Raw genomic sequence first — 26,999 nt, 5'->3', positions numbered from 1 at the left:
ACACACACACACAGAGAGAGAGAGAGAGAGAGAGAGAGAGAGAGAGAGAGAGAGAGAGAGAGAGAGACTTGCTCACACTGATCATCTCCGGTATTTTCAGCACAAGACTCAGACTCCAAGACACCCTCTCCCCCCCCCCCCCAAATATGATTTACAAAGTAATCTATTAATTCACTCCAGCTGGAAACAATATTCCTGGGAGCAAACACTGCACTCAAGCAACATACATTCAAGTGTGTTTTACTCTTGCAACAGAGAAGATTCTCTGCTTACTTCCCCTCAAGACATTTAGGCTGTGGCCTTCATCCTAAAGCAAGCCCTAGATTGGAATAAATTCTGATAAAAAACACTTGGCTGAGGTTAGGTGCAGAACATGATATTTAAAAGATGCCTTATGCTTTGACAATGTTTCTCAAACCTTCAGCCAAGACTAGGGTTTGCTACAATAACTATTAATAGTACAGATCTGACTATGGATAGTTTCAGAACTTTCAGATTTTGAAAGCCATAAGTACAAACTTTACAACTACTAAAATAAACAACGAATACCCAGGGAATGGCTATGGAGTTTGATCATTGTTTATTCCTGTTAAATAAGCTAACAGAGAACTCCAGATATAGAAGCAGCAGTAGCTGAACATTGACTTAACTATAGGCTAAGCTAAAAGGTAATGGGACTTTCATGGTGCTTTGGTCTGCTGGTCCAGATGCAGGAAACTGCTGTTACTTTACACGTGTGACAAATAAGCCAACACCTACATATCTTCTTGGAAGAAAAAAAAAAAGTCTGATTTAGACTCCTCTTGGATTTCATATCCACTACCTAATCTGAACCTCAAGTCAGTGAGTGCTGCTGATATAGTGCATTAATACAACGGAGGAAATACAGGTTCACATCAATAATTGACAGAACAGTACTAATATAAAAGCAATGTTTCACACAGCTGGAAATCATCTTATACACACTATGCAACCCTCTCACACATCAAATGAAAAAATACACTTCTCATTACTTTTGAAAGTTCCTTAATAAAAATTTGAATGAAGTATTTCTGGGCATGACTTACTACAAATAGCCACAGGTTTTATGATCAATCAATTACAAATTACATGGCACGTAGACAGACAAGTCTGAGTTCAGATTCAGTATTCCCTCAAGATTTCCTCCTAAACATATGTCAAAGTGAGTAAGTGCAGATCAGCCTCAAGCTGAGTTGTGCTCGCTGACTTCTAGCAATTTATGCACATAATTCCTAATCTTCTAATATATTAAGCTTTTGCCAACAATGATTATAAATTAAAGGCTTTCTCATTTTCATCTCTGTGCCCAGAAGAATTACACATGTGAAGTCTCAGATGAATATGAAATGTGCACAGAACTCTAGAGAAGTGATTTGAGAGAAAACTACATTCTTTTTAATACCAGTGAATTTAGCAAAGGTTTTCACACCACTGTTCACTGTCTGCACAAGATAGATTTGCATGTTGCCCATCATTTCTGTAGCTGTGTAATGTTTTCCCACAGATGCAAAATCCAGGTAAAATGGGAACCTCTAAGCACATGGCTTTTTTGAACTCACATGTTACTGTGCGTGTTTGTTACTGTAATTATGAAGAGTAGTCATTCTGAAGTATTTCAGAGCTGATTTTAAAGGAGAAATGATCAAGCTGAGGAGAGGAAAGGTCATCTTCTCCAGAAATAGTCATTTTCCATTACCTTAGCAAGATGTTTGCTACAGAGCAGGAAAGCGAATGCTTAGTCTGCCTCTGCTTTACCAAACGAAGGAACATACCTTGATAATGGCTGGGTTCTAAACAAGGTTTAGAACCTTGATCATTAAAATGAAAAAAAAAAAAAGTAAAACCTTGACTGTTTAAAAAAATTCAGGCCAATTAATATGTGACAACTTCAGATTTTACTGCTGATTGTATGCAAAAACAAGTCTGAGAAACAAGCATATAAATCAAGCCTTACCTTGTGATAGCATCTGAAGTAAGCAGCTCGTTCATCTGAGAATTTCTCCAGCCTCTTTGGCCCTTTGCTTGAAGCTTTTTTGAATACTAACCAGCATCTCTGGTAAATCTAGAAACACAAGAGAGTAAACTTGGCATCTCCAATGACTTGAATATCACTAATATTTGCATAGAACTTAGACTCATAAATCAGATGCTGCTCTGGAGCTAAAATTAATGGCTTTCAGTAGCTTAGACAAAAAATAAGATCAAGCTAATAGACAGTTACATCATATTTCTTTTGAATTACAATACAATCACAAACTCTAATCAAGACAGTGGATGCTTGCATGAAAGGTGCTAACAAGAGCGAGCTGTAGTCATCATGCTTATACATACAGGGCTTTCTAGGAAGCAGTTTTTCAAAATAAAGTTTTTTTCAACACTTTTCCATGTTAATTTGTTACTGGTTGAAGTCTTCTGTGCTTAAGACAGACGTGAGGAAAGCTCAGGCAGACAGGTAGGAGTGTACCTTCCACCAGATCAATGCAATAGATAAAGCTATATGTGTATACAGTACATACAAGAATAAGGGTGGTTACACAGGGAGAAAGAACTGAGTTACTGGCTAATGAAGACAACAGAACATTTAACTGTAAAACCAAGAATTCTGACAAGTGGCATTTTGTTTACAAGGTTCTGCTATTTAAATTCAAGTCACTCTGGACAAATTCTGTCTGTGCAGAGTGGTTGAAAAAAAAAAAAAAATACTTTTCTGCACCTGGAGCATTACACCAATTCATTTCTCAAACTTCTGCCCCCATTTCTTTCAATTTTCCCACCTAGTCCTTAACTGTGCTGCACTTTCTATCATCCTGTTACATTCAAAACTTAGATAACATACTGTCTGCACAGGGGAAAAAAAAAAAAAAAAAGGAATTTAAACCTTGCCAACTGTTCACAGCCTACATTTAATCAGTAATTCAAAAGTAACACCTGGTAAGTTAGAAATAAAAGAAAACTGCCACTAAAATTAGTGTGATTTCAAACAAAAAAATTTGATCAGCCATTATCAAGTAGTGCACAGCTCTGGCAGAGCTCCAGGCTAGCACAAACGGACTGCTCAGTGATGAGATCCATCAAAACCATCTCATTGCCTCCGACTAAGCCAGCACCCAACAGGCAACCAGCAGAAAAGGCAACTCCATCCTTTAATCCTTTGATGGGTTTCTAACTAATGCGTTCAGCACAAAACAGTTATGCCCATGAAAAGTACCCATAACTAACTAGCTGTGCATGAAAATGATTGCTAGTTGACCAGTTGTGCTTCTTTCATTGGCTTTTAGCTGTTTCTATAAAGCTGTTCAGGGAACCATATTATTCCCCCCAGCTTTATTATTCTGCCTTGCAAGTGGACACTCATACTCCTTGCCCACTTGGCTGCAGAAGCATTTAGCATATGGACAGGCTGCTCTGATGCCAGGCACCAGCTGAACCTATCAAGATTTTCTTCCAGTTTTCCAGATTATTGGCCAGTCAACATGTCCTGTTTAATGCAAGGGTGTGAATTGAATTATTCAAGAATTACTAGACACTGACCATAATGAGAGCTTACTACCAAAAATTCAGATACGTACCCACTTCTACGGGAAGATACTTTTCCATATTTGCGGAAATCTTGTTTGACATGCCCAGATAATCTCAGCACATCTGACAATAAAAGCTTTCCAACCCTCCCTCCCCCATAGTTCTTCAAAAGTTTGAAGACTCACCTTTTGCTTTCCAAAAACCTCCAATTTTTAAGTTCAGCAATTAGAGAACAGAGTGCTTTAGTAATTCATCACTATACAAACATGAGGATAAGAACTACAACATGATGTTCTACTCAGACAATTTTCACTCAGTATCACCTCTTTGGGCCAGTAAGCATCTCAAAGCTGTGGCTGCAACATAGAATTAGCTGGCAGCACATGGAATTAGACACCAAATGAGAACAATCTTCTATTAAAAACACAGAAATAGAGCTTTGTTCTGCCTTCAGTCAGGTACAAAACCAGGACAGTTATCGCCTTTCCAAATGCCATTGGAAACGTAAGTACTACTAACACTCAACTCCACTCAAGCATGGTTCGTGGCTATAAATTGGTGCTACTGGAATTTCTAACTGTAGTTCAACTATGACTAACCGCAGACTAATTCTTGGATTTAGATCAGGAGCATGGCACAGCTGGGAGGGGGAAAAAAAAAAAAAAAACACACCAACTGTTACATGTAAGCACCTCCAAGGATGCAAAAGCCAAATCATCCTCCAATATAAATACTGAGCTTTTGAGTTGTGGTTCTGCTCCCATATTACAATAGTTCTCTATCATAATACCATATGCTAGTTCCTTTAGGACAAAGTCATCCCAACCCAAATAATTACACCTACAAAGAATAAATGTCATTCATAATGCTAACTTGAGTAAACTGGCAGAAAAATCAGGTCACGAAGGTTCCTCCTCTGAACTTAGTCCCCTTTCAGTATCAGAGAATTAGGTCTCTCCCCTTGTGGTATCTCTAGGCTAAAGTAAGGCCAGAGTAATCATGTTCTGTACTGCCAGGTTAAGATGTTAAGCTGCTTTTTTGGCCCTAGATTAGGAAAAACACTTAACATGAGCTGCAGTTATGTATATAAAGATGGCTGAGGCAAACATCCCTCTGAATTTATCCTCTACTATCCATACTGTACTGCACAGAAAATAAAAAGCTTCTTTTTGCATTTAAGAGTGGCATTCTCAAAAGAGTTATTCGCCAAAGAACAGGGTAGTTGATGAGTGAAGACATACATGGCTTACAGCTAAGAATTAATCACATAGGTACTGAAATGCAATTAGTTAGGTGAGCCATTAACAGACCACCTGCATAATTAGAAAGACTCCATTGCCCAGTTAATACTATTGCTACTGCATCTTATCCAATGTTACACTTGCACTACAAATGCTTGCTAAGAATGAAGCATTGCTTACATAGCTAGCTCAACACCAGCAGGAAGCTTGCCTACAGTTTTCAAGGGATAAGCTGTAACAAGGAATCCTCAGTTCCCATACATTTTATGTAGCCAGTCATTTTGTCTAAGGAATAGCCATTACTCATCTGTCATACATCTGCCTCTTTCCAGACTGAAAAATTGTATGTTTGCGTAGTACCTGACCATGCAATTTGGTGGCAAAAATAGGGTTCCTGGATGTTAAATTAATAGAAAGATGTTTAAGTCTCTCACAAGAAGAGTTTTCAATTCTCCAAAACGATACAGAGAAATACTAGAAACATCAATAGCCTCTGTTAGATCTTCTTTGCACCACTGACTTCACTGTGATTCATCCCTCACTAGAGCTTTCTCCAGCATTTCCAGCAACAAAACAGACACCGTTATAAGATGTTTTGGGAAAAAGTAAGACAAGGTAAAGCAGTTAGAGACGGCACTCAAATACAGTTATATACTGGACTGTAATAGTATAGTAGCTAGAAGTAGTATAAAGTATTTTGGTTTTATTAGAGGTAATGCACAAATTTAGCCTGAATATATATTTTGGTATTTCATTAATATAAGTGATCTGATTGTTAACTCTTGCCTGCTGAGCTTATATAAACAAATTCAGAAAGAAGATGCATCTATTCACTTAAAACCTGCATAGTATTTCATTTTTGAAGATGCTGAGATCATTGCCATCAACAACCTATATTATCACTGTATTATTTCTATGCCCCCATGGCATGAATACCTTGCAGGTGAACAGCCAGAACCATTTTAACTGAGTATAAACTTCATGACACCCTGAAGCTCTGGAAATAACAAATCCAGCAGCATTTGCCTAGAAGCACTGAAAGCCTTTCAATGCAGTCAACGCACAGAAGAGCTGATGATGTGCCCAAGACAGAGAGCTAATCATAGATGCTCTTACGAGCATATACAGAGCAAGTAATTAGGTCCTTGATGCCATCACAATCTAGTAAGTGTCTGAGACTTGTCAGTATTTCTTCAGGTTGACAAGAGCACACGAACATGTTTAGGTTGTTAGAGCTGTTTTGACAGCAACAACAAGAACCAGCCCCATATCCTCTCAGGTGCCTATTCAGCCATGAATACTTAGCTCACTTATCCCTCAAATCAACATTTCCACTACTACTACATGAATAGGAATTAGTTGAAAATACTGCTGCAATTACTTCCACCCCAAACACTTGGGCTGACAGTGATTAGATAATCCAAACAGCAAATCAGGATCTGATGTGCTGAGAGGGAACAGCAATAGCTGTCATTTGCATAACACCAAAAACTTCCACAGCTCTCCCTGGGAGATCTTCTGAGGAGCTGAACCTGAAGTTTAATTCAAGCAGCCAAAATTAGCATCTCCTTCCTACGGCCTCTTCTGAAAATTTCAGCCTCCAACATCCCATTGAGCGGACAATAACACAAAACGTGAGGGAAGTAATCTGACTGTTTATGAAGTGGATCATCTGAACCCCAGATAGGTGACCTAACATGCATGTCCAAGGTCACATCAAATGAGTTCTATTTGTGGCGCCAAGGATCAGCTGACATAAATCATTACCACAACCCGAAGTCAAAGAAGGAGTGACTTCAAAAGAATGATGCAATCTGAGTATTTGGATCCCTGCCTCTCAGTGCTATGCTTTGGAAACCAGGCAGGATTGCTTAGCTGTCCTCATGCTCCTTCAGCTGCTGGAAATCTGTGAAGCAAGGGAGCTATTAACCTCAGCTGGAACAGGTCAGCATCTGGCTGACTGTAGTGGAAAAATTTCTTTTGACTTTCCCAAGTTTCATGGTTCAGATGTGGTTTGAGAATACTCTCATGCAGAGATGGAAACTGAAACCAGAGGCCTGCTGCCCTACGTGAAAGTCCAAACCACTGGTCTGTCATGGAAGTGGATATGAGGAGAGAGAACTGTCCGTCTTCACGGCCTCCAAACTGACCAGAGAAGCAAGGCTAAAGAACCAGATTTGAGTTCCTAAAATGACATTTTTTTAATTACACAAAGAACAAATTATTCTATACAAAAAATAAGTCTCTGAATTCAGCAACTAAAATTTACATTTCGGTCCAAGCAAACTTTAAAGCAACTTTATCCCACCCCTCAGTATTTTGTTCAGCAACATACTTTAAGAAGTTTCTGCAAATAGCCTTCCCCCAAATTTCTAAATATTTGGCTATTTTTCATACCTTGGGGCAGAGGACCTTAACACTGGCTACTTTTAAAAACTAAGCAGAGGAACTGCATGCCTTACAGTTCACTAAGGCAAAACAAGAGTATTTTCCGTTGGACCAAATGATACCCTGCCTTCTTTGTTATTTAAGAGGGATGTAGAAGTCAGGGACAGTAGTACAAAGTCTCATCTGGCAAATTGTTCTTTTGCAAACAAGAAGTGAGCCTTCAGGGAAAGCTGCCCTATTTTATTTGTGCTGTTTTTTCTGGTCTGCCCTAAAACAAATTCCAATGAGTTACATTTATAGGGACTCTGAACTTGTGGTCAAGTAAACACAAACCTGGCTTTTTTTAAAAAAATAGATAGATGAAAGTGCTATCAAGCAGCTTGGGATGACTACCAGAAAGCCTGGACTGTTGCCAGGAACTTGTCTTTTATGACTCTGATAACCTGTAGAAATAGCGAAGGTAGCAAAGGCACAGTACAATAACAAGAAGTTTCTCACAGTACATTCTCAATATTTCTGTATGAAAAAAAATGCTGTCACTTTTTCCAAGGCCAGTAGATAGCTCACCCACTGAAGTACCTCAGCTGCATATAGAAAGTAATCTGAACTTCAGATTGTTCCTGGTGATGAACTTCACCAGGAAGTCTCCACTGGACTTAGTTCCAGATAAAAGAACCCTTCCAACAGGGTCACACAGAAAATTAGCCAGGTAGTATTAAATTATTTGGAACTTAATTCCTATATTTAAATAACTGTATTAATATTTCACTTCTAATTCAAACTATGGTAAAGAGCCCTGACGTAGAATTCCTAGCCAGAAGCAAATTTTGAGGAGACTGGTCCTAGAGCTTTGCATCGACAAAAATATTGCCACATATATAATAGCTTATAACTCTTAATTATACTCACCCCTCAGACACTTTTGAAGCAGTAAGCCTCCATTCAGTAGGTGTTTGTGTAAAACTGGGGTACTGCTTTCAATTAAAAGGTCTAGACATCAGCATGACGATGCCTTATGTATCATGTTAAATGGGATTGTATGGATCTAGGGAAGATCCCTCATTTTTTCCCAAAACATCACAAAATGTAAGCACTTAATTCAAGTATATTTTTTTTCTGTAAAGTTGTGAGTTGACTCTTCTTTTCCAGCCCAGCTTTGACCCTTGCATGTTGAATCCCCATATACTATTAACAGCTGTGTTCAGCTCTATTTAACTCCGAAGAAACACGATGTAAGTAGAAAATGATTACAAGTAGCTGGATTACTAGGAAGAACCACATAGCTGTAAACATATCTAACTTGTACTGAAATGTATTTAGCATGACATATTCTGCATTTCCAGTGCACAGAAATGCAGACCAGTTCACTGGCTCTGTATAGTAAGGAGCCAAATTGACCACATTGTCTGCAAAGATATAGCTGTACTTGGCAACATGACAATTTCACTTTCCCAGAATACCCATTTAATGTTAGTGTGTTATGAGTAAGCTAAATTGCATTATTCATTGTGATCAGGTTATAATAACTACATAAATCAAAGTTGGTTTACATCAAGCTATCTTCTCTGGGGGATGAAAGAAAATAATCTAGATTTCACCTTCCCTCAAGAAACACATTTATAGAGACAGACCTCACTCTTCCTTCATTCTCAGTATACATCTCCAGAAATAATATTTTACAATAAGAATTCATCCATGGTTGCTAATAGGGAATGAAATAGCAATATTGTCCCTGTGCCTGTTTGGAATGTACAATATTGCTCAATATTGCAAAGCTTTTTCCATGAAGTTACAAAATCCAACTTTGGCATTGGTCAGAACTGGCAATAAGACGTGCACAAAAAATACTTGGCAGAACTTTGAGTCTATACACCTTGTTTTATACTCAAACATATTAATGCAAGGCACAGAGAATGCCCACAGCTCTAAAATATGAGACATTTTAATCAGTCTTCCCTCTTCAAAAACTCTTCTCATCTTAGCCCTCTCCCAACCAACTGGAACTGCATCAACCAGAAGTCACATTTTTGTTAATGATTCAGGCTCAGAACTCAAAGCCATTCCTCTACCCTTAGTTTAAAACACTGGACAGCTGGATTTGAGCCTGCAGATGCATTCCCACTTGGCACACTAGTCAGAAGGTAACTTTGTTCTACAGAAAAATATTTTTGGTCCTTCATGACTACAGAGGATTAATTCCACATGCAAGATTTACTTAGCGCCAAATATCCTCAGTAACCAAAATGCCGTGTGTTGTGATCTAGGGTTCATTGTCTGAGTCACAGCAGGGTGGTGAGAGATGCAATCTAAGCACAGACAGTAAAATGACTTGCTCAAGATTACTTAACAACTTAGTAAAGGAGCTAGAAATTGAGCCTTTGTTTTATCTTATGTCTGTACCATGCTCTATGACATCAGATGTTGACAGGGAAACATGAGCAGAATTTTACAGGTTTTGTTTATAACTGATATATATTAGTCATTGGTTCATACAAAGGCAGAAATGCTCAACAAAAATCTTGCCACTGCTGGCACAAGTCACCTCTGGCAGATTTCTAGATGGGATGTGCTCATTCAAGGATGAGAAGTGATTTCCCAATACATTCCAGCTGGGTAAGAGATTTATTTTTTTAAAGAAAGGGTCCCCAGGAGCATATGAGAACCCTTTCCAGCAAAACACTGCTAATGTCAATAAAGTAGTTTAGAAGCAACATCCCCTCTTCAAATTGTTGATGTACTCTGGATACAGAAGGTCCAGAGTTCAGAGGTATTCTAATTACAAAACCTGGCCAGATGCTGAAGCACATTCAGTGCTCTCTGCCATACATCTTTGAGGGCTTTGGAAGGGTACTATGGATTTAGTCCAGCCTGGGCAAAGAAGCCACCAGACTCAGGGGAAGACCTAAAAGACTATTCTGGACCTCAAGGGGTGGGAAAAGGGCTCAGAGCAAGCAGGACACCCATAGCAGAAGTGATATCTGCCCAGATATAAAATAACTATTAAGATGACAGGACTGGGGTTTAGGACTCGCCCACCCCACAAAGGTATTCTAAGTGTTCTGCAAAGGATTAATTTCTTTCTCATCTCTACTCAGAGCAAGGTGGCTTGAATCTGCAGAAGGAATAAGTAACAATGCTGCTTGATATGATGGAGGGCAATATAGAAGTTGATTCCATTTTTTGAATTTTTCTAATGACTATCTAGAGTTTCATGGCCTGAAAGATACTAAAAGCAAGACTTCAACTTCCAGTTTACCTTCCCTGCAGAAGTCCTGTGTCGGATGCAGTATCTTTAGAAAGAGAGCATTACCTGAAAGAGAGCATTATATCCTTCTACTTTCAGGCCTTCCTTTAATGACTTACACCTTTCCCAGTATAATGGTTTAGGTTTTTGTTTAGAATCTCTCCCCACCCAGACCCCAAGCCACCAAAAAGGGATAGTTTCATACTGTTAGGCCATTAGAGGAGAGTGCCTCCAAGCACCAAGTATTTACAGTATTTACAAGCCCTCTCTTGCTAGTGACAGCTTAAAAAAAAAAAGTCTGACTGGAGCTAAATATCCGATCTAGTTCCTTAAACACCTGCTAAGCTTTATACATGGACACAGTTAGTTCTAGGCATGAAACTGGATAGGTGAAAAAAAAATCACCCTAGGACTCGTAACTACTAAAGAAAAAATAGTAAGGGCTTCAACACAACCTGCAGACTGACCCTGTGCAGCCAGCTCAGGCAGGCTGAGCACAGTAGAGCACAACTGGATGTGCTGCCCTACTGGGTCAGGTCATTACGGCAGTCCAGCAAAGTAACACCATTTAGTACTGTATTAAAATTAGGTAACTGATTAGTAACTTGAAATGACTGCAGTGAATTATGGTTTGGGACTTTTTTGTTGCTATCTGTCTTGGTTACTTTAATCACACAGCATAAAGGGAAAAATACCATTGATATACCTCATTAACAGTTCATGAAGCTCACTAATTAGTACATCAGATGCAAAGAGGCTGCAGAGAACGCACATGCTAACCCTTAGTAACAGCCACTCACAGCTTAACAAGAATATGTGCTTGCCTGTTAAAGCGGTGGTAGGGGGATATGCTCTCCTAAACTCTGCTGTCTGGAAGGCCCAGATGGGACTTTCGCTCCATGTTTGGAGACGAACTGTACTTGCTCACAAACCCCCAGCAATAGCTGGACTTGCACTTTTAAGACTGCACAAAATGAGAGAGGAAAGGCAGAAAGTGTACACAGATCCAGCCTTTATCTCAGGAGAATTTCTTCAGCGGTGAGCTGCCAGCATCCCAAAGCCAGACACGGAAGAAGGGCTTTAATTTCTCAGTCTTCAGTGACTGACTTGAGCAATTCAGCTGTACCTGTTGCCACCTGCCCACCTATTAAATTGAGTCAATGATGCTTGTTAAGTGCTGTTTGGAGAGCCACAGATGACAAATGTCCTGCAAGCCCATTTCTGGCCTGCTGTCATTCACTAATTAATTTAACTGCAAGCTTTGGAAAGCATCACGGGTTTGCTGCGACAAATGTAGTTTGCATTACCTCCCATCCCCATATACACCCTCCACACATCTCAACGACTACAGATATCCCTCAGTCCATCATGCCATCCCAACACAAGGCAAAGTTATCTTGTTCATTCCACATTTTTCTTTCACTCCTGACATCAAAACTATGCAGTGAACCACTGGTCATTCCCCCAGCCTCTCTGGAGGTTGGATCAGTTTTAAAAATCAAAGTGAATTTACATGAAAGAACAAATAACACTCCCAAGTGAGTCACTGCAAGCTGGGCTTCACCAAAACATAGTGCTTCATTAGAACTGACAGAATTACAGCCCATTAAATCATAGTAACAAGCACTTCAGCACTGCCTTACAGGATCGCAGCAAAAAAATTCAAGTAATTTGGCCTAGACTGTTAGACAGACTGATGCTCTGTTCAAAGCTGCTGCAGGGGAGAGCCCACAGCAGTCAAAACATATTTCCCTTTTCAAGCACTTTAGTGAACTGACCTCAGAGTGATAACCTTAAACGTATTCTGAATTACTGAAGGTATGTGCACAAAAGGATTCAAGTCATAGCAGAGTGCCGCCCAAGGGCCTATGATAAGTAGATGGACTCTGTGCTTCATATAATCTGATGATCCTCTATATAAAAGCTCAGTTGCTCTACCAGAACTTTTAAAGCTATGACCAGATAAAAAATTGTCACCCATGTCTCAAAATTGTCTCCTCTCAAACATCTTGCTTCTCTCCAGAACAGTCAGCTTTCAGACAGTATACGCTGGAACTTCCACGCGTGCTTTTCTCCGTATTATAAAAACAAAAATCTGACACCTTTTTAGTAAAAGCGTAACTGAGGCCAGTTGTTTTGTTGTTAGTTCAATCTTACTTCCAAACAAACATTAAAAGCAGGATTGCAGAGTCAGTATTTCCCTGGTACATTTCAACTTTCCTCTCGTTCTTGCAGTCCTCTTGCATTTGCCCAGGCAAATTTACACATCAGCTCAAACAGACAAACCCAACTTCTAGTAATTTCTCATGTCCCACCTGTGTAGTGCTAATAAAGGAAAGAATTCAAGAGTTCATTCATTTTTAGGTAGACTTCCTCCTCAAAAAAGTATGGCTGCTGCCTAGAAAGCATCTAGGAAAGCTTAGCGGGGTACTGTCCTAATATGCACTGCTTCATTTAACAGAGAACGGCCACTTGTATTTTACCATAAGCACTGCGCCAAGAGTACGCCACTCACTAGTATGCAGTTAATTCGGTGCAATCAGCTAGCATCCATCCTCACTGGTGTACAGTCATTAGTGAGAGCATTAAGACTAATTTCCCTTTGCTGACCATGGGGCATTGATAGTTCCCCAGATAAACATTACTCAGTAAGGAAAAGAACAACTTTATCTTCTACATTAACATTACTGGGGAGAAATACCACTGAATTTACAGTATTGATATTTTGAATTGAAATGTTATTTCCAGTAGGGGAAAGGAGAAAAAAAAAAAAAAAAACACTTTTCATTCTAATAGCTTGAACTTTCACTGGTATTTCTGACAGCACTTAATGAAGTCAGACAAGAAGATAATAGGAGCAGTCCATCAACTTCAGCGGCATACCTAAAACTACAGAAACTTCAAATTAAGATGTCAGTCCCAGGTGCAGACCCTACATCTGTTACCTTCTTTCAAGTGTTTCCATAAACACTGCTAAATGTTAATTTATCACTGATGTAGTTTCAGAGTAATGCCCATACACACAGCAGGAGAATTACCTTCACACTGAAACAGATTCCTGATGAAACAGCATCAAAATCAAGAACGATTAAACTTCACTGGTTTGTAACTGGGTTTTTCTTTCTCTGCGTTTGCAATCATTCTTGGCATACCTTTTCACATGCCTAGGAGCAGTCACCTCCAGGAAACTTACAGACCTCTCTCTGACAACAAAAGAGTAAATAGTGAGAATGCAGACCTGGAAACCACAACTGGCAGAAGATGGGGGCATTGTTCAAGATAAAGGCAGAAAAACAAAGGTGTTCTGAACAGGTTTGCATTAAACTTGTTGAAGTGAAAACTTCATAACAAGGTGGGAAGTGGGTAAGAACAGCTTGTTTATAAATTACCATGGTTTATGGAAAAAGGTAAGCTTAGAGTCTCAGAATTTTGCTTAAAAAACGCTAAGCCCATCTTCCAAAGAAAGACATGGAGGATTATTTAGTGGAAAACATATGCTGGAAAGCACAAGAAAAGCTGTTTCTACTCCTAAAATGTGCCACCACCAAAACAGGAATTTCAGACTCCAAATCATGATCTCCACAGTCTCCCACCTTGTCTTTCAGAGAAACACTGGAGACATATGCCTGGTTTCTGCTTTTTGTTTGTTTTGTTGGGGAGATGACAGGACACTATGCAAGGTGAGGGGCAGCTACTGAATAATGAGCTCTCTGCAACACAACTTGGCTTTGAGGATCTTTGCTTCATCTCCAGAGGTAACCCCTGTCATGACAGCGACTGCCTTAGCCTCAAGTCACATTAACTTTGTACCAGAGGAAATCCAAAGGGATTGGATTTGCTTTTGGGCTGACAGAGCTAATGCCAACAGCCAGAGAGAACTGCATTTGGCCTGCTGATACTCCTCCCTGCGTAGCCCAAGGGCAGAGGCTCACACTTTATAAGCAATGTCCTGGATCCTATCCCTGCCACCACCACCAAGTTCCAAGCAGCAAGAAGTTTTAATATCTGTGAATATGTTCCAACACCTTATTTAACAGTTTTCTAAAAATATGAATCCAACAGGCTTAATATCTTGCAGGTTGAAGTTGGTACATATGAAATCTGTTCAATTTTTCTCTCTTGATACTTCCAGACAGAAAGGAGCCATATAGGCAAATGCTAGAGTTTGATTACTAAAGCTGCTTCAAGCGTAGATAGATAGATAGAGACAGACTTCTCCTTCTCCTGCCCCCTGCAACTCTTACATCATTCTTGTTTCCAGTTTTCACAGCTCTCACTCTAAAATCCTCGTGCTAACTCTCTGGCGTGCTCATTCAAGCACCACTCTCTTTAACCATATGGTTCTAGTCCTGCAGATTGTCTCTCTCCCACCTTACCTCTCCTCCCACAGGGTTTCACAGAAACATTGCTATGCAAAACTTGCAAAAGTATATGTCATTTTACATGTTCAACACCAATCTTCTCAATGAAGTTTCTACAGAAGTCAGTTTTATTAAAATCAAGAACAGAAAACACTGAAAATTCCCTTTATTTTCAGTTTCTCATAATTTTATACACTGATGAAACTTCGGGCTAAGAAATTTAAAATAGTCAAGTGTACAAGTCCAAAACTTTTGCATAAAGTTTTTCCAAACTTCTAAGTATGAATCAGGAGTTTTCCCATCCAGCCGGGTCCTATTTGGCAGCCACGTTTCCAGTAAGATTCAGCACTTGCCCAGGGCCACCGTCACTTAATGACACCCAGGTTGATTTGGAGTGGTGCAAGATCACCTTGGATGGGTGAGAGCAAGGACACTGAGGATGAAAGGCTGAATGCACCCCAGTGCTCCTCCCCTCAGCACAGCCAGGGGAGCGCTTGGAAGGAAGAAGTCTGGACTAAGCCTGTCATTTTTAGCTCTTTGAACAACCTTACTGATGAGGTATAGGCACAAGTTCTTCCATCTTTAACAACAGTTGGTGAAAGCCATTGTTTAAAACTCCATACTATGTGTTTGTTCCCACCAGATCAAGCCCCAAAGGACAGCAAGAGAAAACCTCTGGGCAGGACCACAGGAACACACCAGATGCTGGACAAGCCATGATTGCTGTGACTGAAACTGTGGGAGACGCGGGCTGATTCCAGTGTCCTCAGGAACCTTCCATGGACAAACACAAGTGCTGTCAGAATTACACTTTTGGACTGCCTCTGCTGAAATACAGCTAACCCTGGCACAGGGTGCTCAGATCTTTTCCTTGGACCTGGCCCAGATTTCCATGGAGGTCCCACTCTAATAGTCAGTGGAAGCTGATCATTCCTTGCATAACAAGGAGGTGCCTCCAACAGATGGGGTTACACACAACCCCAAGAGCAGGCTGTGGATTTAATTAGAAGTGTTGTTAAACAGATATGACTGCAAGAACAGCTCCGTGCCTCGCCTGGTAAGCGCAAAGTGGAGGACACCTCATGAGGCAGGTTTCTGCAAAAATCTGTTAGCAGCATTTCCTTTGCCAGACAGAGGTACAAGAAACAGATTGTTGGGTAAAAAAAAAAAAAAAAAAAAAAAAAAATCCACTTTACTACTCTCTTCCTCTCCAGGAGCTTTATACTCCTACAGATACAGGAAGTCTCTGCAGAGACCTGCATTTTTTAGGAACGGATACTTAACTGTTCACACAGCTCCATTAAAGTCAATGGATCCTCCCAAATGAGCGTTCTTAATAGCCTGTAATAATTTGATAGCAATACAAACTGGAGAGCAGACTCCCAGACCTCCATATGCAGGAAATACCTTCGCAAAATCATGGCAATCATAAAACAAATCAGACTGCCTGCTAATAATGCCCAATTTTGAAAGTTCTACGCATTATTGTTAACGTGCAGATTGTTTTTCTGGGTTGTAAACATCCAATGTAGCTAGTTAGCAATAGCATATGTTCCAGAAAGATAAATACTCTGTAAGGCTTTTCTAACAAACAACAAATTGACATGGCTGTTTTAAATACTTCTCTCATGCAGAAGCAGTAATCTACATATATTATTCAGCAGCATATGCTGTCCTAGACTGCCCTAATTTTAATAACCCTGCTTTTTATGAAGAGAAAAAAACTTCAGCCTCTTTTAGAATACAGGTCATCTGAATGTTCAGATACAAATTATTTCAGTCTTTCCTATTGTGCTTTTAGATACACATATCTTTGGTGTTTTCTGGAATCTGTGAGCTAAAGCTGTAATAAAATGAAAATAAAAAACACACCCCACTCCAATTGTTACATCTTCACCACAAAATTCAGAGACAGACAACCTAAAAAAACGTTGCCTGTAGCGAAGGAACATAAGTAGTTTCAGTGTTAAAAAGATCTTGCTGATGCAAAACATATCAGAACTGTTAAACTTCTTTTTCTTTATAATGAAAAATAAACACAAGTATGCACCCAACTGCACAGTCAAGTCTTTACCTGTAATTCACTACTTATTTCAAACTAAATAACTATTAGCTTAGGGTACAGAACTCATAAAAAGTCTTCCAGAATAAAGACATTTTAAGAGCTTTATTAGGAAGACCAATAAGAATTGCCAAAGGGAAGTTTGTGACAGAAAGATGAGCATGAGAGCACAAACTACTGTAGATGGCACCACATCTTTCTTTAAGTCTTAAAAACTTAAGGCATACAGCCTATGCTTGCTGGATTTTTCCCGAAAGACTGTCCAGCTCTGCACATTGCCTAGGCAGAGCTCTGCACAGCCTTATACCACAGCAGATCAAGCACCACAGTACACAGAATGTAGTTCACATTTTGATATACCTGTTCTATTAATGACTTCATAAGTGATGCTATCAGATGAAGAGGGATACAATGAAAATACCTGCACACAAGTCAGATGAATTTGTAGCAGACAAAACTTGGGAGAAAAAGTATAGTCCTACTTGTATCAACTCAAGGTCCACATTCTACTCAGAAAGGCATGCTGCCCTCCTAGAAGGCAACAGCTCAAGCCATGGCAACAAAAACCCCTTATCATGGAGAAGGGGCTCAGTTTTGAGGAAAGCCATAGGGGAGAGAAAGTTTTCAGATGCCAATGCTTTCCAATAGAGTATTGCGCAGAGCTAAGCCAGACTCCGCAAGGCTTTGTGCAGCTCTGACTCTGTGCACCTCCTTACCAGAGACATCTCTGAGCACCACCAGCACATCTCAGCTGGTTCTTTGACACACTTTAGTTTGATCAGCACTATCTTGCTTTTAGCTGCAGACAGCTCAAGGCAGTTGCTGTTCATCGAAGAGATTGTTTCCCTCTGACACCAACAGTACTTCATCACTTAATGCAACAAGACACCCCAAGCGTGTTACTGGCATACCAAGGAGAGGGGCTGACAGCTAACCCCGTGGCATCTTGCTCCAGAAGTTCCCCATACATCAAGAGGCAGGGATGGGGTTGGGTCTTCCATGGGGAACAGCCTCGCCTCCAAAGCTTCCCGGTGCTGTTACACGCCACAAGCACTTCTGATGCTGGTGCCTATACCCTGAGGAGCAGGCTTCGGGGACACCACCTGCCACCATTTCAAGCCTCCAGCACTTACTTCGACCTGCACCTTGATGGTGGCACCAAAGAATACCCTTACAGCAGATTCTGTGCTCTATAATCCTTGCACAAATTTAAATGTTGCTTCCAGCAACCCCAAGTTTAGGTGTGGATACAGGAAAAGGGTAAATAAACTGTATAAACAGGGAGCTCAATTAAAAGTGTTAGGCCACAACCGTGTGCTGCCAGGAGCCTCTCACCCATGGGGAGAGGTGGGCTGGCTGCAGCTCTAGTAAAGCATCAAGTGCCCCTCTCCTTTTAATGCTCTTCAGGCAAATTTTCATCCCATGAGGGATAATAAAAACACACACACACACCCTTCCCAGTGTGATAATATTAAACTGCTTTATCGAGCTCTTCATAGAAGCAGGATTCTGGCCTCTGGGGCCAGGAAAGGCCACATCAGAGGCTGGAGCCAGAGTTCACATTGGACCCGTGAACAGCAACAGCTACAAGTCAGGCTCACCAGCCTAACAAAGGTTCTTGATTTCAAAGGTTCATTCCTGTTCTGATTCTTAATTGTTCAGTGAACACTCAGTTGACCCAGTTCAGCCTAAAGGAAGTCCGAATGTATTCAAAAGCACTGCACATTCACCTGTCCTTAAGGCGAGAACACAAGGACTGGCCTTTTCATGAGACAAAACACTCCTGTAAAATAATCTCCCCTCAAAAAGGTCACATCTGTATCACAGAACAAGACCTTACTTGACAATCACAATGACACAAAAAAAAAAAACAAAAAAAAACACTTTTCAGGCTCAGAAGCCATAAAACATTCCTGGTGTTTCATGTAAGTAGACACAAAGCAGTTAATCAGTTGAAGGGTGATAGCAAGCAGAAGCCCGGTGTTCTCCTCTCCCAAAACGGTGTCTCCTCTCCCAAAACAGGTTCACTGGTCATCGATGGAAGTGCTGCTCACAGAACAAAGCTGATTTGTTTTGTTTTAAGGAACTCCCTAATGTCGCACATTTGCACTGTCAGCAGTTTTCTAGAACACAATCTCCGCCGTGTCAGCGCTAATAACAAAACAGGGCCAGATCATTGGCTGAGGGAATTATTTTTCTCCCTATAAGGATGGAAAGAATTGGGAAGAGTGCTCTTTCTCATGAATATATTTGGCTCTGCAGAAGACACATGTGATACAAATGTTGCTATGGAAACTATTCTATTAAATAATATTAAATATAATTTACATATTTAAAGTGCACATAAACAGTTCAGGTACAAAATGAATTAGCCTACATTTGATCTTGAAATTACAAAGTGATGCCTCTCAGAATTGAGATTTTTCTTTCAAAAGAGGTTCAATTTGGAGCAAGCTGCTTTTCTGTACCCCTTTCTTCCCAAATCTAGCACCTGCACCCCAGTTATTCAGAAAAATCATTTCTTGAGATAATTTATAGATACAAATGCTGCTCCTAGTTCCCTTGGTGATGGAATTACCATAGCGTTACAGAGAAGAACCTAGGAGCTGAATTCAGTTTGAAAAAACAATGCCCTCATTACAGCTGTGCCACCATAACATTGAAATGTATTTAAATAACTCCCACGGACACCTCCCCACACAGCACCAGATCTCTTCTCCATAGGCAGGAGCCCTGCTCAGGGCTGGAGCAGGCTTCACTTTCTTAATGCTTTCAGGGCATGGGGAAGTTCTTTGAAAGTTTCCAGCTTAGTGTATTAAGGTTTACGCTACTTTTTGTTTCCTACCTCCAACCCCTGGTTGTCCAACAGCCCTCCCCAGCTGCCCCCACCCCAAAAAAAAAATAAATAATAATAATAAAAAAACCTACAAGCTGCTTACACAGTTCCCTCTCCTCTGAAGGAGCCAAGCTCCCATTTGCCACTGAGTAATATTGAATTCAAGCCCTTCTAAAGTCAGGTGGCAGTCCCAGGTGCTCAGTCAGCTTCAGCATCAGCTGTGCACATCCACACCTGATCAAGGAGGAAACCACCACGGAGCAAAGAGACAGTTTAGCTGGGGCTGCGTACTAAGAAGTGGGTGCCAACTGCTGCAAGCAAACAAGCCTGTCCTTTGTTTAAAGAAATCAGGTTAATCATAATCAACCCAAGTATCCACTTTCACTGGGATGTTGTAAATAAGGACACCGGTCTCCTAAGCAGCTTATAGACGATGCAAGTTCCAGAAACAAGCCTGCAGCTATAGTTCAACTGTCTCTTCATAGTAGAGGTGCAATAGCCTGCACTGAAAACCAGAAGGCAAGAAAGGCATGACTGTTAATTAAACTACCAATTCCCAAACAAGCGGAGCATCAGGATTTGAACAGGTCACCTCATACTCGTCACCAAATCTAATGAAGTGACGGCCAGATAACAGCAGCCACAGCTCCACAGCTTCCCTCCCACCCCTTCCACACCACTGAAAAGTCTAGGGGACGGTATACCCAGAGCTCAGGGCAGCCAAGGAAAATGAAGTCTGGGCTCTTCATTTGAAGAAATCTATAACCGTGGCCACTCTCTGGGTCTTTCCTAAGACTTGACAAACATACCTGCCGTCACCCCTACCACCTTTTTGACAATTTCCAGCCATTGATACATCACAAACCATTAGAATAAGATGAAATTAGATCAAATAAAGCAGCTGTCTTTTCAAAGAAAAGAGTTAACATCAGTTTCACTTTCACACACTCCACACCTTTCTGCCTCCCCACCTGCTTTTTTTTTTTTATTACTTTAAACTGACAAACATACCTCTACTAAGAGAACATACCTCTACTAAGAGGACATCATCTTCTCAACACCACCACCCCCAGACCATTTTAGAAAGCTTTAATAACAGAAACCAGAGTCATTAACAGAATTTACAACCATCTCAGAATAGATGCACCTTATTCACATGCATGTTAGATTTCACTGTCACAGTATGGAAAGATGTGCCAAAGTTTAATCTTCCTCTTTATTTATGCAGGCACAAACCAAATAACAACATATACCCAGTGCTGAAAAGATAGTCAGAATACACTAATCCTGCCAACTTTACTATAAGTTCTCTCATAATGACGTTATCTCCATCTGTCACTAAACCATGTGGTTCTTAAAGAATAAACAATGCACATACATAAGGTACAAGTAAAGCAGCATCTTCCATTTAGCAATGCCTGGTAGAATACGTTAAAATGCTTTCTACTTTCCAAACAAGTAAGGGAGATGCAAGTTAACAGAACCACAGAGAATTCACTGAACATGGATATAAAGAGAATGAAACTTTAATTCTAACAAGCCAACAAAAACTTTCAGATGACCACACACACCGTAATAAATCTTGATGTAAAACTCATGCTATGCACAATTTGGAATTGTCAAATTAATCACTTCTCAATAAGCACAAGAAATGAGTTGCTCTCCTGTCGTGCGAGGCAGATACGTCAATTAAAGCATTTTATACACAAAGGCTCCCTCCTGCTTGTCCCCCTCCCTGCTTGCCTCGCAAGCCCCATGGCTGGAGCAGCGCAGGTAGCTTGTCAGGGGAGCAGCAGCCCACTGACTGTTGGAACCGACCGGGCTTTGAGAGAGCACATGCCAAAGAACCACAGGGAACCGGCCTGCTGCTGCTGCACACCTAGCAGCTACAGCTGATACCAGGAATGTGTCATGAAGTACATGTAGAGACTTAACATAAGTTTAGAATGAAATAAAGAGTTAAAGGGGTAACATTCTGGGGGGAGGATTTTTCATTTTCTGGACCTTAGGAGCCCTAAAAGGTATCAACAAGATCTTTGCCTGTCCCACACACTAGCTCAAACCCCTGATTTGCAGCAACCCTCCCCGACACCCCAAGCCTCCCACAGCCGCAGCCCTCCTGCTCTCTGCTGGGCAGAACCGCTGCCCAGCCCGAGTCCCCTGCGCCCCCAAACCCCGCTCCCCGGGGGCCAAGGCACCTCCAGCCCCCGCCTTGCCCACGGCCACCCCCTTCCTCGGCGGGGCTCTAAGCCCTGGGTGCTGCCCCGGCCCCGGGGACATAGGCAGAGCCGCGGGGAGGGAGCATCCCCATCTCCGAACGGGAGGGAGAAGGAAAAAAAAAAAAAAAAGAAATAGATATACATGTGCACACATGCATGTATGTGGTGCATAGATGTATGCGTTTAAGGAGCCTTGATTCTTCTCCACCCTCCGCTATTATTTTTTTTTTGTCTCCCCTGCGGAGACACCCAGAGAGCACAGTCTGCAAAAAGAGGAGGACAAAGGAGAAGAGGGGGAAGGAAGGAAGGAAAAAAAAAAAAAAAAAAAAAAAAAAAAAAAAAAGACCCCAAGGCAAGTACCCCTGGGGTAAGCCCGGGAGGAGACCAGCACTCACCCCCAGCCTCCTGCTCCGGATGCGCACGTAGCCCTGCTTCACGATGTCGTTGAAATTGGAGGCCATCCTTCCCCGAGCAAGTTGGCGGCGGCTCAGGCAGTCCGCATGGCGAGCAGCAGCCTCCGCAGCCGCGCCCCGCGGAGCGCCCCAGCCCCTGCTCCGCGGCGGGCCGGGCCGGGGGAAGGGCTCCGGGAGCGCCCGCCCCGCGCCCACCCCTCGCAGCCCACCCGGTCCCGAATCCAGCCCTGGGGAGCAAAGGGCTGGGGGGTGCCCCCGGAGCGGCGAGGGGATCCGGAGAGGAGGCTCGAGGCTGCCCGCTGTAGGTGATGGCACCCCGCGCAGCGCCCAGCCCCTAGGTGCGCTCCTGCAGGTGGGGCGGCTGGGAATAATCAGATCTGCTCATCTGGTGAAACGAAGCTAGGACCTGCGGTTTTCCCCGGGAAAGTGGGTTTCCCAGAAAGTCTTGCAGATGCCTGAAAGTCTGCCAAGTGGCTCGGCTCCAGCATCTCCTTCTAAAGACCCATAACCCAAGCAGTTGTCCTCTGGCACGCTTCGTGTCGTGGAAATGTCACACGAGCACATGTGGCATTTTCCAGGCAAGGTGCGGTTGCAGTAATGAAAGACCTTCTTCTGGCACTGGGCCCTGGGGTTGCCTTCTGCGTGCCCCGAGTTCTCCTCTTCCAAGAACACGCAAACACTGCCGAGTACGCCAGTGAGCCCAGGAGGCGGGGGCTCCAGAGACTGCTTGCTCTACATGGGTTACCTGTTAATGGTACGCTATAAATACTATGTCCTGGAAAGAGGGACATACATCATAGCGTCTTTTAATAGCATTCCAAATATAAGCAGTCTGAGGAGGAGGTCAGCCAGAGGACTCTGACTTTGAGAATCATCCTGCCCTGGAAATTACAAACCAGGTAGCAAGAAGGAAGGCAGAGCAGAAAATCACCAAAGAGCATAAAAGCGAGAAAGCCTCACGTCTCTGCCAAGCCCAAGGCAGGGTGGCAGCAATGCTTGTTTTTGTTTAGTTGTTCAATGACTACAACAGTCACCTGTGATTAAAACTGGCCCCTTTCTGGTTTAGATGTGTATAGCTCCTTCATTTTAGAAGCAGCCACAAACAACACTGGTTACCTGCTGTGGTAAGTATGGTGCATTCTGCTCTTGCTTGAAGAGGTGGTTATGCTTTGTGAGGCTTTACAAACCTTTAATTGACCAGGTGGTTACAAAGGTAGAGAGCAAGACTTTCTAGCTGGAGGGCTAATTGATTTAGGATGAATGAGACAAGTCTGCAGTCCTTGCTCCAGAGTATATAATATTATTTTCACTTTCCTTTTCACTAAGCTTTATTACAGAACACACAAAATAACACAGCTTCAGATAGAAACAAAAAACCTTCAACACCCTTCCACCAAATACTCCACAAATTAGAAGATTATTCTGAGACAAGTTATTGCAGTAGGATAAAATGTCCCCAAAAGAACTCAGAAGTTGCACAGGTACCTCATTGCCAAACTACTAAGTTATATAATCTTCTTGCGTATGTTGTATACAACCAGGAACACTGTTAATACCAGTTCCATAGCACCATTTGTTAGATCTCATTACTGGTTGAAAGCTAGAAGAGTTAAGACACCCAGCCTGCTTTATCTTGGATTCACATATGAATCCAGTGCGCAAACATATTTCACAATCTCAAGCACCATAAAAACACTAATGCTGGAAGAATCAAGTATATTCTAAAAACAGAGAGCATTTATTTTGATTTCAAAGACATTTGTGGCAGGAAACAAATTACAGAGCCACTTTAGATTTTTTTTTTTTTTTTTTTTTTTTCAGCAAGTTTAGACTTCTTTTCTAATCCCTTCCAGTACCTATAAACATATACTGCTGATTTCATTAGCCACTAGCATATTCTTTCAGGTAAACACATTCCTAAGAGCTTTACTAAGTAAAGGCTGACTTAAGCCTGTGCTTATTCTTTGATGATTTCGGATATTAGTGTCCACTTATGTTTTTACTTTGAACAAAATAAATCCCTTGCACATGCTATGGTTCAAAGAAAAAAATGCATTTTAATTTCCATGTGTGCAATATGTTTCAAGAATGTGCCAGAAAACTCTATTGTTTATGTTTTCAGCCCAGTACTATCACTAGGAAAAAAAAAAAAAAAAAAATGTTTACCAGGTTTTCAATACCAATGCAAATGTGTTCTCTCACTGTTTTGACAGGAGTCCTTCTTTCCTTCCTTCCCCTAGGGGTCTATTGACCATTTGCACTCCCACTAAGGAAATGCTGGGCATGTTTATCTGTACTCAAAACTGTATAAAACCTTTTTAATAAGCTTTCATTGAAATGCAGATTCTTTTCCTTTTAATGACAATGTTATTACTGTTATATCTTACGAAGCTAGAATCAGGGGTCACTTTGAAGTACTAGACTGCTGCTAATAATTTCAGTGGTTTATTGTTATATCCTAATCTCATAGTAACGTATCGTTGCATAAGCTCATTTGCTTTTAAGTCTCTGAAAACAGAAATCACTGTTACACATTTCAACTGAAAATGAAGGTATCAGTTTTTTCTAAATGCCGTACTAACATTTCAAAAAGAATTACATTCACCTTATTATATTTGCAGCATGTCATCCCCTGTGTCCATGACATTATTTCATCACAGTCTAAAGGCGATATTTGACAAACATCTCTGACACTTATCAGGTTAAACAGTAAAGAAACTGCAGAGGACATTTTATGGAAGCAGTATTTTCTGTGAAAGTTATTTCCTTGAACAGATGGAGCTGGTGCTACTCAAGCATTGCCTGACAAAAAAAGTTTCTGATTTGATTACCCTGAAATGATTTCCTGGAAATGTACAACATGCATCAATATTTTTTTTATGAAAAGCTCCCATAACATTTTGTTTCCATAAGGTCAAGATGCCAACATTTTTCCACTATTGTTTTGATTTTTTCAGAGTAGTTTAGAAATGATAACGTCACAATGAAGTGTTCTGACCTTATCAAGTACTTTGAGGTTACCAGAATGCAATATTTCAAATCTACTACCTCTGTGAAAAGGTTTTGATGTTCTCATGTCTAATTTTACTTTGGAGTCAGCTAAATACTGATATTTCATTTTTATTTTTGCAGTGGAAATTATGAATTTGGACTAGTTCTAACTGCAAGTAATACAACAGATAATGAGCAAAAATTTAAAAGTATTATTCCTTTTAAAAAGTGTTTCCGTTTTTACTATTCAATTGCAAACCTTGAATTTCTTATTTATTTATTTATTTAAAGCCATATCCGTAGAGCTGCCTTGCATCATGAAGCAAATCTTGCTCAGTCATATTTTATTTTGAAAATAAATAAATAAATTTACTGTATTTTGCAATATGGACATTTGATTAGTTTTGTCTTACAATCGTAGCTTGTCCTGCTGCTGGTGCTAATGCAAAACCATACACTGGATTCACAGTACAAAACTGCTCAGGAATTCCCATCCTTCACCATTTGTGTATCATCATACTAATTGATTTTGAATGAATAAATTCTGTAGAAATGGAGAGACTTCTCAGATGATTTTCTCTACTATTACATCTTCTTCTGTGCCTTTTTTTTCCAACACGCCACTAAGGCTGCACAGCACAGCGAGGCTTCAGGCACAAGAACAATGTCACAGAATTTAGGAAATCTTTGTGAGATTTGGGCTAGACCGAGGCATCTTTCCTGGTAACTGAGGGCAGGACCCTTGGTTAAAACATCCTCATTCGCTCCAGGGATTTTTGAATACATTATGTATAAAGTTGCATTAGAGAAATGCACTCACAGGTCATTGGCAGAATTACCATGCAGATGTCAGTCAGTGTCAAAACATGAAAATTCATGAGACCAAATGGTTAACTTAAACCTCCACCACCACCACCATAAAATAACAGAAGCATGTAGACACTTTAACAGTAAACAGGAAAGTGCCTGTAAGCATAAATAACTGGTAATCAATATTTAATGAAAATAAATAATCTATTAACCTGGCTAACGTGTAATTTTGTATAATAATATTGCAGCAGCAGGCACTGAAATTACCTTGCCTCTACACAATTCATTCAAATAATTTTGCTTCATGTACGCCAAGGTGGTGAGAGGCAGAAAAGATAGTGGGAGAAAAAAAAAAAAAAAAAAAAAAAGTAGCAAATGAAATGCATCCATTTACTGGAAACTCTGTTTCTGATTGAAATATTTTGTCCCTAACAAAATTACTGTCAACACAGTGCATGTTAAGGCAGAAATAAATATATACTGACTGAATCTGCAAGCAAAGTGAATCCAGGGTAACATTAGCTACTAAAACACCCAACGTTCATTTTGCTTGCTTTGTATTTCTGTGACAGCTACAAGCATTTAAGCAACTTTTTCATTGTCGCTCTGCTGAAGACATACATCAAGGGACCTTCCTGCATCTGCAGAACACGGCTGGAGGGATTAAGCAGGACTGAGTGGCAGGTCGCAAGGTCACCATCCATCCTTCCTGTTCCTACGTGTAATTTATCAGAGTCTGCAGTGTATCAAAGCACAGCTCTGGGACTGGCAGCTCGCTCAGATCGTTGGCTATGGAGGAGCTGGAGTGTTATAATCTGTGCAATCACAGCCTTCCCTGGCTGCGTCTTTGGTATTTCCAGTCCAAGCCAGCACAAGAACATTATTCCCAGATGA

The 26,999-nt window shown here is 40.9% G+C and overlaps 1 protein-coding gene across 5 annotated transcripts in view; it reads right to left on the bottom strand.

Annotated features, from left to right (window-relative positions):
• Positions 1 to 25,082, bottom strand: part of DOK5 (docking protein 5) — a 45,178-nt gene extending 20,096 nt beyond the window's left edge. The window contains exons 1-2 of one of the 5 annotated variants that reach the window (XM_035344061.1): positions 25,003 to 25,082; positions 1,976 to 2,083 (exon numbers count right to left, since the gene is read on the bottom strand). In XM_035344061.1, the coding sequence (XP_035199952.1) occupies positions 1,976 to 2,083; positions 25,003 to 25,035 (141 nt within the window). In that variant the 5' untranslated portion in view covers positions 25,036 to 25,082. Of the gene's footprint in view, positions 1 to 1,975; positions 2,084 to 22,286; positions 22,945 to 25,002 lie in introns of those variants that run through there. The other 4 variants (XM_035344059.1, XM_035344060.1, XM_035344062.1 and 1 more) reach the window with 4 other exon arrangements.
• Positions 25,083 to 26,999: the final 1,917 nt, after the last annotated feature.

This window comes from Oxyura jamaicensis, chromosome 20 (genome assembly GCF_011077185.1).
Source record: "Oxyura jamaicensis isolate SHBP4307 breed ruddy duck chromosome 20, BPBGC_Ojam_1.0, whole genome shotgun sequence".
NCBI classification, from domain to species: domain Eukaryota; kingdom Metazoa; phylum Chordata; class Aves; order Anseriformes; family Anatidae; genus Oxyura; species Oxyura jamaicensis.
The sequence above is the reverse complement of the archived record's forward strand: the minus strand, read 5'-3'. Positions and strand labels throughout refer to the sequence as shown.